This window comes from Lepisosteus oculatus, chromosome 13, assembly GCF_040954835.1.
Source record: "Lepisosteus oculatus isolate fLepOcu1 chromosome 13, fLepOcu1.hap2, whole genome shotgun sequence".
NCBI lineage: Eukaryota > Metazoa > Chordata > Actinopteri > Semionotiformes > Lepisosteidae > Lepisosteus > Lepisosteus oculatus.
Genome location: NC_090708.1, coordinates 27,541,844 through 27,553,600, shown reverse-complemented (window position 1 = coordinate 27,553,600; position 11,757 = coordinate 27,541,844). Strand labels below are relative to the sequence as shown.

Here is an 11,757-nt window from a genome sequence, read left to right as displayed (position 1 = left end):
GCCAATTGACTCATAACCTTACTGTGCATTTCAGAAACAACATGAGTCCAATGTGTTGGAAATCCTGTATATACAAGGGGTTGGTCTCTTAATGTATCTTACATCTGACATCTCCCTGGTAAAATGGAATCCTTTAAAAAAAAGACTAAACCAACTATAAAAAATAACTAAAAGAAACTACACATATACCGCCTATATAATGCCTCACTAGCAGCTTTTCAGTTTCAAATTCTGACTTCTTAACCTGTTTTTCTTGATGCATGTAAGAAAAAAATTAACAATTTTAGCAATTGAAGATGATATTATGTTTTGAATACCAAATTAATCTGAAGTGTGACAGTGTACACAAACCAGTTATTTATTTTCCCAATAAAAATTGTGTGTAAGCTTCTACAGTTCAGGGAGGGTGAGTTAGTGGCATCATGAGCTGTAGAGAATTTAGATTTATTCAACTCTTGTGCTTTCACATCAGGATCCAGATGGCAGTGCTAAAATAGATTGAAGAGTTAGAGATAATAACTTGCAATGATTTGGTTATGAATTGCATTTAGTGAAGAAAGATTGATCCAGAGTGATTTCAGTTCAGTGTTTAGTGTGCCAAGTGTCCTGAAAGGAAAATAACAAGTGAAATTTTGTGTGAGTTGAAGAGAAAATGTTTGGTGTTTGGACAGTCCTATTTGGGACTGTACATTCTTCTCTGAAAGTGGACCACTGGCACATCATAGGTGCCTGGGGGGGGACAGTCCACCCAAACCTGCACTCATAAATTGCTAATGTGCTATCTCTGGTTTGCATAGTGACATCCAGGGGTTGGAATTCAGTACACATACACAGGGCCTAATAATAAGTTCTTACAACTTACCACTTACAAATTGATGCTTCTGTGTCTTTTAAAATGAAGACAAAATACACAAACCAGAGATTTTGTTTAATTCATTAAGCCTTTTATATTAGAGACACTTGTGATAGTTAATACTGACCTACATGTCTTATCATCTTACCCCATAGGTACATCATTAAGTTGGTATCAACCAGTATAGGAAATGTAACTGAAGCAGAAAGCCTTTACCATGTAAGTATGAACATGATCATATTTCAAGTATAATGGATCAGGTTATCCAAGGCGTTTTTTTCCGTATATTCTAGGCCTGTTAAAAGTATTCATTCTATTCCAATGATGTGCTAATTTAATTACAATTAATGTACATACATTTTCTTAATGTGAATATTTTAATGAACGTTTGAAAACTCATTATGAACACCTTTATTGGTGAATGGAACTTAAATTTAAGAAAAAAAACAACAACTATAAAGACAAATCCAACTAACATATTGTTAACATGAATATACTACCCCTTTGCTCTATTCTTGATCAAATTACCTTTGGTAGCAATAACTGCTGTGAGTCTTTTTGGATTTCTCCACCAACTTTAGACACTGAAATAGTGGCTGTATAAAGTTGGTGGGTGATCATTGTTGGACAGCAAACTTCAACTCTTGCCACAGAGTTTTTATCAGATTCAGTTCAGGATTTTGCCTGGGGCACTCAATGACATTACATTTTTTCTGTGAAGCCACTCCAGTATAGCTTGGGCATTGTGCTTTGGGTCACTGTTTTGCTGGTAGGTGAAGATATTCATCCCAGTTTTTGTCTTTTGCAGAGTGAAGTAAGTTTTCTTCTTATAGATTTGCCTTTACTGTGATATATTCTTTTTCTCCTCAATTTTGAAAAGCTTCCTAGTCCCTGGTGTTAAGTAACTATAAGTCCCATAACATAATGTTGCAACCACAACAGGGATGGTGTTGAGTGATGCGCTATGCTGAGTTTGCACCAGATTTAACTTTTTGAGTGTAGACCAACAACTCCTAGGTTTATTTTGTTGCACTACAAAATATGTTGCCAGATGTTCTCAGAATTAGACTCTTACAGTTTCTCTGATCTCAGACTTTTCCTCCCTGGATGCTCAGTTTGTGAGACAAACTGTTCTACAGTCTGGATAGTATAATACACCTCTCACTTCATTTCATGATTTACTTCACTTTGCTCAAAGGGTCATTTGGTTACTTTAAATTTGTTTTATAAATTTGTCTTTAACTTTGAAATTTGAAATATTTCCTGATATAGGGACCTTATGTAGACAAGTGTGAATTTATACTGAAATTGTGTTAATTGCTATTATTCCACTATGGCCACTCAACAATTTGTCTCAATTGTGTAACAGTACAGTTGTGCACTTGAACTAATTTGGAATTACCATATAAAAGGGGGTGTATACTTATGCAATCAACATTTTTGTTTTTTGTTGCCAATTAATTTGTTTTACTTAAAAATTATTTAATTTGGGCAATCACAAGTAGTTTATTAAAAAATTGGTTTATCTTTAAAATAATGGGTATTGTGAGTGTACAAGCCTATTAGGATCAGAAACCTCTATTGTGGGTTAATGAGTTGCTGCTCTCATGAAAATTAATTGAGAGGTTCAGTTTAGAAGGATTTTAGGGGTGTGAGAGATTTCTTTTTTTAATTGTATGGTGGCTGGTAATCAGTTTACCTGATCAGCTAAGATATTTAAAGACTTCAATAAGAAATTCATGTTGGAGATAAAAAAATAGTTTAGGCTTTTGTTTTGCTGTTTGGTTGTGGTGCCTTATTTATCACCTGCACTGTACTTGCACTGATGTATTTTAACCTAATTGTTGTTTTGTGTATCGCTCCTTCTTTACTTGTGTATTTCTTAAGATACCTTCATGGCATGCCCAACAGTTGTCACTGTACAGATATACATAATTTGTATTTCTTCAAACTGGGACTTGTTGGAATGGGACGAACATTTTTCCTGGGCCTTGTAAATATGTATTGAATACTTACTGAAGGCAGAACGATGAAGCCTTATCTCAGTATCTCACATGAATAAGTGTCCAACATTGTTTAAAATATAACAAATGAGAATGTTTCCAATTGAAAACTAAAGAAGCAAAAAGGTACATAAGAAAGATAGTCTGTAACTCCTTTTAAGTTTTGATTCTCACAATGCAAAAAATACAGTGCAAGTATCAGTCTCATTACACAAAAGGTTTAGATGGAATACTTCTGCAGTTCGCATGAGTACTTAAAAAATATGTTTGAACTATTGGATATCTATGGACATAACAGTCATAGTTTAACATGGACAGTATAAAATATTGTTTTAAGTAAGCATTAAATTCAAATCTGAAATATTTCTTTTATTACTTATATAGAATGTTTTCCTTAAATTTCTTTTAAGGTTCATTATCTAAACTTATAATAATCCACTAGTTGTATACTTTTTCTTTGGCATCCAGCTCCTGTCCGAGCTACTGAGACTATGAACAATGGAAGGAACCAATGTCACCCTGTTTTATGAGTTCATCATTGTGGGATTTCCAGGTCTGCAGGAGCACAGTTTTGCTTTCTTCATCTTCTTCCTCATCCTCCTCCTGGCCACATTTTTGGCTAATATGGTCATCATGGTATTAATTGCCCTAGATCACCGGCTCCACACACCCATGTACTTACTCCTCTGGAACTTGGCTGTCTTAGATGTACTGATAACTGTCACTGTCATACCCAAGTTGTTAGCAGTTCTTTTGGGTCATGACAGGACAATATCCTTCTCTGGTTGTTTTACACAAATGTATTTTTTTATCTCATTTAATAGTATTGAAGTATTCCTTGTTGCAGTGATGGGTTTTGACCGTTATGTTGCTATTGTGAAACCTCTTCATTACAACACCTTAATCAGCAGTAAGGTTTGTGTTACAATGGTAGCCTCAGTCTGGCTTCTGGGCTTCCTTGCGCCTTTAACACCTGTTGTACTGGCAAGCATTTTGCAGTACTGTGGATCAAATCTTATCCTGCACATTGTCTGTGACTACCCCACTGTAATGTCATTAGCCTGTGGTGATGTCACAGCACAAGTGAACTTTGCTTTATCCATTGCAATGTTATTTTACATTCCTGTTCTGTTTGTTCTTTGGTCCTACTACAAAATTGTATGTTCAGTGATAAAGATGAAAACTGTGGAGTGTCGTAAGAAGGCCTTTTCAATGTGCTCTTCACACATGACTGTGGTTTTTCTGTACTATGTATCTGCTTCTGTAGTGTATATTGGATTAAGAGTAGAAAGTATCCCTCCTGATGGACGAATCTTCATTGGTGCAGTGTATTATTTCCTCACCCCGTTGGTCAACCCCATCATTTACACCTTAAGGAATGAAAATATCAAGGCAGCAGCTCACAAATATTTGAGGCTACAGTCCCCTTTCTAGCATAATGCAAACAATAGTGTAAACACAAGACTAGAAACCACATTATCATTTTAATTTCAATGTACAAAGCAAAAGAAGAGGCTAAGATATCCTCCACATAATAATCATGTGATACAATTTCATGGTAGTGGTTATAATATATTATTCTGTGGAGTTGAGGTCCATGTTTAAGAAAAATACATCACTTCCTATTTAATTATTTAATTAATTGATTTTTTTATTAAATGGCATTATTATTATTGAATAATTGGTATGTCCAAATACTAGTTCTGTAACTAAATACCTTTCAGTAACTTGTTCTCTATTTTTCAAAATTATATGTTAGCGTGATTATGTTTTTTAAAATGGAACTCCGCTTGATCAACGGCAGCCTACAGTTGGACCCTCATCGACAACCTGAATAGCTTATTCAGAAGCAGCGCTGGACCGGGAACGAACCAGCTTCTTCCCAGGCAAAAGAGTGACTTGTGAGGACTTGCGGTCACACTCTGTGCATAGAGACTTTCTTCTAGCCAGTCGGACTGCTAGTAGATCCCCTCGGAGCAACGACTGCCCTGCGCGCCGCAGTTAGATTCCTCCTCCCATCCTACTCCGAGCTGCACCTCGACTGGTTGGCCGGTAGTCAGAGGACGCCGACACAATGCCCATTGGACAACCACTGGAACAGAGGCTGCAACAGAGCCTGTCAGCTGGTTTGGTGTTCGTGCCGGGAAATTCCAAATCCAAAAACAGTGGATAAGTAAACCCCATGTTCTACATTGCGTCTCGAGAATTCAATTGTACCTCAACACAAGTTGTTATCAATTTAATTCATGAGTAATGTATTTACTTCCGAGTTTAGAGCAACAGTGGGTAATAACACTGATTAGCGATTTGGTAACCGAACTATATATATTGACATATATTCTCTGTTGATTATCTCTTTGTATTTGCATCTCTTCGAGATTATATACCTTGTATATTGATAACCCTCACAGTAAGGTCTGCCGTTCGTATCCAGGCAGACTAGTATATGTTTGGTGCACAGTTTATATTAATAAATGTATCTCGTGTATTGAATCCATGTGTGTGCGTTGTTAGTTGTTCTGACGATTGATTTTTTAAAAGCCCCAACGAACAACCTCGTGATTACTGCTACAATTAATAATTGTCTCAGTAAACCCATCAAACCACTACATTTAATGGCGTCCCTGGGTGGGCGAGTTTAGAATGAAATGAGAATCAATCGCACAGAATAACTGATATTGCTGTGAGTTCAAGTTCAGCACACCACCGCAGCTTCTATATGCGAATACCGGGTGTGCTGATAACTGCGTAAAGAAATCCCCCTGTTTTCTAACGTTTAGTGTAACGTGTGCTGATTGGAAATCCATCTGCTCGGGTGTTTAAATTCCATACTGTATGTTGGTAAAAGGAAAAAAAGTAATACTCTTAAAGTTTCTCTGACGTAATGACAATGGCTGCTAAAATGTCTGAAGTGGAGTCGCTTATAAGTACTATTTCTAGCGACGACAATCCTGGTTACTGGAGCGGTATCGAAAACTTTGAACTTTGAACTTTGATGATATTGAGAAGCTGCAAGTAGATTTAGTAGCTAAAGTAGCGAACCAGCTTAACACAGGAGGGTCCGTGAATGCAGTTCAGGTCCTATCGAGTTTCGCCTTAAATCTAGCTAAACAGCTGGAACTGTCTTTGTCCGAGCTGACAAAGTTTCAAAAGCTTCAGGGAAAGCTAGAAAGATATAAGGCGGAGCGAGTTGAGTTGTTGGATATAATCAGAGAAAAGAGAGTAAAAAATGAGCAAAGTGAAGACAGACTTAGGGAAGTTTTAGGTAAATTAGATGACTTGTCTGCTAGAGAAACTGCGGCTGAGGTAGCTAGGAGAGACCTGGAAGCGAGCTTGAAAGAAAATAAAAAAGAAATTGGGAGTTTAAATGAGCTCAGCCAGGACAGGCAAAAGGAGTTAGATGCTGCCGTACTGGAAGCAAAACAGGCTAGATCCCACTTGCATGCCAGCCCACCTAGCAGCCCGGAGCGCTCACCCAGCGCGCCGGGAGGAGGTTTCTCCCGGCCAGGGTCTGTGGTCGGATCGGCATGGGGGAGATAGCCGAGCCCTGCGTGAGACGCAAGGGTGATGCAATTCAGGCAGAGACCCTCTGCTCCTGATCACGGCCGTCTCCCTGCCCGTGGAGAAACCATAAAAATTAGCCTCCACTCCCTGAGGCAGTTAGCCAAAGATGTAGAAAGGTTTGACCCGTCAGTGTCAGGGAATAATGTGGAAACCTACATCGATGAGCTGAGATATACTTTGCAGTTTATGCCCGGAGCGTCCGAACAGGAAAAGGCTATGTTAGTAAGGAAAACTTCCAGCCGAGCGGTCCACGAGTGGATGTCTAGACAAGGACCGGAGGTCTGTAATAGCTTTGAGGAGCTGTGTCAGGCAATGGTCGGAGAATTTTCGGCTTTTATCGATCCCATAGCTGCCGTGGCCGCTGCGCACCATATTAAGCACGAAAAAGACGAAGCCCCTCGCGACTATTATGAGAGGCTTAGGCGCACTTATTTTGCAGGGCGGAATGAAGAGGGTTGCGAAGAGAACGTGAATTTCAAAGGTTTATTCATTGCTAATCTGCATCCCTCAGTCAGGAAAATGATTGTGATGCACACTGATGCAAAAGCGATGAAAATGGCTGACATTAGAAGGTTGGCTCAAAAAGCTTGGGGAGCTGAAGTCTCTGCTTCCTCAGAGCGAAAACCTGCTAAAACGGCCGTGTTCGCCACTAAAGCCAGCAGGGTTGACGACTCGCCTCAGCTCAAGGGAGCTGAGGTTCCTGAGCCCGCTAAGCCCCGGCGCAAAATAGGCAGGCAGGACCGCACTAAGCATCAGAGCCGCCGTGAGCGCTACGGGGAAGGCAAGGGCTCAGACAGAGCCTATCATAAGGCTGGATGAAGGGAGTCGACTGCAGCCCGCCTGGCCCGGCTTGAACAAGCCCTGCTTGAGAGATCAGGACAGGGTAAACCTTCCGCACCGACTGCCTGAAGCGTGAATGAGCTTAGGGGGACCACGCCCCTTCTCACTGGAGGAGGCGGAGATCCATCCCAAACCCCTCCCTCAGTCTATCTGATTGGGTGGGAGGGTTCCTGCCTGGAAGAAGGCTGTGACTCTGAGTTGGGCGATGACCCCGCTGCTGAAGTCAAAGAAAAGGCAGGCTTCCAACAATTCTTAGGGAATCTCAGCCAGAAAGGCAAAGCAAGGCATATTTATATCAAGGTTTCTCTTGAAAGCGTCTTAGATAGAGAAGCACTGATTGACACTGGGGCTGAAATTAGTTTGATGTCAGCCGATCTACTCAGCGAGCTCAAACGAGTAGCGAAGGGAAAAGGCATCAGACTTAAGGTAGAACCGTGTAAGATAGATATTTCCAGCTATACCCAGGATCATGCCAGGATCACACACTGAGTGTGTGTCCATCTCCATCAGAAAAAGGAAGTTTGCTCACTACTTCCAGGTAGCACCTCAGCTGACCCATTCGGTCTGTATTGGTGCAGACCTGTTGGTTCGACTGGGCGCCCACCTGGACGCAGTAAACAGTGTGCTGTGGACACGGGTGAACCCAGATGCCCACTCTCTAAGCGGCGACCCCGAGAAGATTCGGTCAGGTCAGACGATTCCTCAGGCCTGCCAGGTAGTAAACGAATCGGACCTGATCGTTCCTGTGTCAACAGCAGGGTTTCTGGTACGCCTTGTCCTAAAGAAGGGACAGAGAATGGACGCTGAGATGGTTTTCTTCCAACCATCACCTCAGTTTATCAGACTGAACCTAGCAGTCTGTGGTACCCCGAGACTGGAACAGAATGGCCGAGCCACCTGCCTGTTGGTGCAGAACATAGCAAAACAAGATGTCAAAATCCCTGCTCGCACTGACATGGGACTGGTAATTGACAATGGTTTCTATGATTTCGAACTGGCCATCCCAGTACTGGGGCAGCTCCCTGGTCCCTTGGCCAGGGAGGGGGGAACCGAGCAGGTGTACTACACCTACCCCCAGCGGATGATCACAATTATGCCAATAGAGGGATTCTGCAACCAGGAGGTGTGCAGAGTGGACCTTAGCAATAAGGATGAGATGGTTGTGTACACAGTACACGCAGGTGTTCTGACAGACCACTCAGCCGAGACTGCGACCCGGGATACCGCCATGCTGTCAAAAGCGGGGTTCCTAGAGCAGGTACAGAAACAGGTTGGTAAGGCAGATGCCCTTGAAACGGAAAGCCAGCATCAGCAGCTGCGTCAGATCTGCCAGGATTTCCAGGAAGTGTTTGCATGGGACGCCTATGACTGTGGGGTGACGGATTTGCACACAGTGCGCATTCCCACAGCCCCTGGCGCCCGCCCAACCTATGTCAGGCAGTATCGCATTCCCCTCACGGCATACGAGTCCATAAAGCAGACGTTGGATGCTCTACTAGAGCGTCAGATCATAAGGGAGTGTAACTCACTTATAACTCCCCACTGTGGCCGGTGCTGAAACCCAATGGTAAATGGCATCTGACCATTGACTACCGGCAGCTGAATAAACAGGTTCCTTTGTCACGATGGCCAATGATCTACCTAGATCAGGAGTTAGCCAAGGTGACAACAGCGAAATATTTCACCACAGTGGATGTGGCCAATGGGTTCTGGACCCTTAAGGTAGAACCGACAGACCAGTACAAACTGGCCTTTTCCTTTGGAAACAGGCAGTTCACCTGGAATCGATGCCCCTTTGGGTATTCCAACTCCCCAGCGGAGTTCAACATATTTCTGCACAAAGCCATGAGTGATGCAGCCGCCAGGGGCAACCTGGTCTATGTGGACGATATTCTGATGCGGAGTCAGACCTGGGCTGAGATCAGGCATGTGTTGACCCAGCTCTCCTGTGCAGGGGCCAAACTGTCTCTGGCTAAGGGACAGTGGTGTAGGACCCAAGTGGAGTACGTGGGACTGTTGGTTGGAGCCCAAGGCATACAGCCACAGTCCAGCAGAGTCCAAGTTATCCAGAATATGAAGTCGCCCACTAACCTGTCTGAACTGCGCAGCTTTCTGGGAGTATGTAATTATTCCCGGCAGTTCATTGAGGATTACGCTGAAGTAGCAAGGCCCCTCCACAAGCTGTTGCAGAAAGACGTGGCCTTTGATTGGGGGCCTTCCCCAGAACAGGCTGTGATGGAGCTGAAGCGCAAACTCGGTAGTGCGCCGTGCTTGGCCTACCCTGACAAAAATAAGGTCTTCTACCTTGAAGCAGGGTTCTCAGAGCACTGCCTTGGGGCTGCTCTGAGTCAGGAATATGACCAAGAGCGAAGGGTGGTGGCGTATGCCAGTCGAGCCCTGAGTCCAGTGGAGCAAAAGTTCTTGGACTGCGAGAAGACCCTGTTGTCTACGGTCTGGTCGGTAGAACACTTCCGTAGTTATGTTGGGGGACAAAAAAATCATCATCGAAACCTGCCACCAACCTGTGACATTCCTGCATAGCCAGAGACTGAAAGCGGGCAGGGTGTCAAATAGCAGGATTGTGGCATGGATGATGGCCCTACAAGGCTATGAGATAGAGGTACGTTATGCACAGAGCAAGAAAATGTACCTGGGACAGGGCCTGGCTTTGGGCCAAGTGTGTCACGGCTGTGACACTGACATGGAAGCTCCAGAAATGATTCCCGCTGCTGAGCTACCGAACAATCATCGGTACTACGATGAGAACGTGGGCCAGGGCTTACCCATGGCCTATGTTGACGGTTGCTCTTTTTGCCATGAACAGCAGGTGCTAGCAGGGGTAGGAGTAGTCTGGCAAGACAATACTCCCTGTGGGCCGACCCGCTATAAGCTAGGACCAAAGACTAGTCAGTATGCGGAAGTAACTGGGGTGCTGATCACCCTCCAGCAGGCCCTGACAAATGGCCTTAAACAGTTTGTCATCTGTAGTGACTTGAACTATGCCTGACATAGCTTCGTGTCCCATCTTCCGTATTGGAAGGGTAACGGCATGAAAAATGCCCGGAGCAAGGAAGTAAAGAACAAAGAGTTGTTCCTGGCCAGTGAAAAGCTCACGACCGAGGCTGGAATGATGGTTTACTGGAGGAAGGTGAAGGGACACTCCCAGGTGAAGGGACCCGACAAAGACGGGAATGATGAGGCCGACCGGCTGCCCAAATCTGGCGCCTTAGAGGGTGTACCCTGGCAGTTCCAGCAGGAATGGCTACCCCCAGAAACTGTGGCTGAGGTCAAGGCGGTCACCCGAAGCAGGGCTAGACAGGATATCGGAGCTGACCCTCAATCTGTAGTGCTTGGGTCACAGGGTTTTAACACCGATCTTGCGGAAATGCAGAAACAGGACCCAGCAATTGGGCAAATGTATCAGCATATCGCTGACTCAGTGCCTCAACCTCTTTCGGAGCAGGTGCTGAGCCAGTCTTTGGAGCTGAAGGAGCTGGCAGAGGTGAAAGACAACCTAAAAATAAAAAAGGGGTTGTTGGTTTGTGTACCAGTTGCACTAGGTGTCCCAAAGTGGGTAGTTCCCCGCTGTCATCGGGGGGTCATGATCCAACACGCTCATGACGAACCCTGTGGGGGTCACTGGGGAATCAAGGCCACGTACGACATTATCCAGCAGGTGGCATTCTGGCCTCACATGGGCCAAGACTTCGCCACGTATGTAAAGGGGTGTCTGACGTGTAGCCAGTTCCAACCATCACGGCCCTTGCACCGTGCACCACTCCAGAAAAAGGGCATGACATTCCCCTGGTCCAATCTACAAATGGATTGGGTGGGGCCACTGGTGAGGTCATCCAGAGGGAACAAATATTTCCTCACTGTTACGTGTGCATTCACAAAATGGATTGAGTGCCTCCCAGCACCCAACGACACGGCAGAGACAACTGCAGTGCTGTTGGTGAACCATGTGTTCAGTCGATGGGGACTCCCCCTGACCGTGGACTCGGATCGGGGAACCCATTTCACAGCTACAGTAATGGCAACCCTGTGGAATATGCTTGGGCTCAAGGCCCAGTTGCATATCTCCTACCACCATCAATCCTCGGGCCAGGCAGAAAGGGCAAACCGAACGGTGGTTAGTATGCTCAAAAAGTTTGTCTCCACCAGCAGTAGGGACTGGGACATTAAGCTGCCCCTGGTTCTGATGGCCATCCGAGCCACGCCCCATTGCTCTACGGGGGTCCCACCTTTTGAGATAATGACAGGTCGGAAGATGACTCTTCTCCTACACTGTCTTTATGGGGTGGAGGACCTGAGCACGACAGGGGCTGCTACGGCCCATCAGTATGTGTCGGACCTGCGAGCACATCTGCAGGCAACCAGAACAATCTGGGAAGGAGTGCAGAGGGTAGGAAGGCATACTATGACCGAAAGGCAGTTAACTAGGAACTCCAAGTAGGAGACAAGGTCCTGTACTTCCAATTTGCCAAACCAACAGGG

The 11,757-nt window shown here is 44.4% G+C and overlaps 1 protein-coding gene across 1 annotated transcript; it reads left to right on the top strand.

Moving 5' to 3' along the window:
- Positions 1-3,354: 3,354 nt before the first annotated feature.
- LOC102695760 (olfactory receptor 2AT4-like) lies at positions 3,355-4,290 on the top strand. Its single transcript, XM_006642996.3, has one exon. The coding sequence runs from the start codon at positions 3,355-3,357 to the stop codon at positions 4,288-4,290; it is 936 nt and encodes a 311-aa protein (XP_006643059.3).
- The last annotated feature ends 7,467 nt before the right edge of the window (positions 4,291-11,757 follow it).

Coding starts and splice junctions, on each gene's coding strand:
- LOC102695760 (XM_006642996.3), top strand. CDS start 3,355: ATGGAAGGAACCAATGTCACCCTGTTTTATGAGTTCATCATTGTGGGA.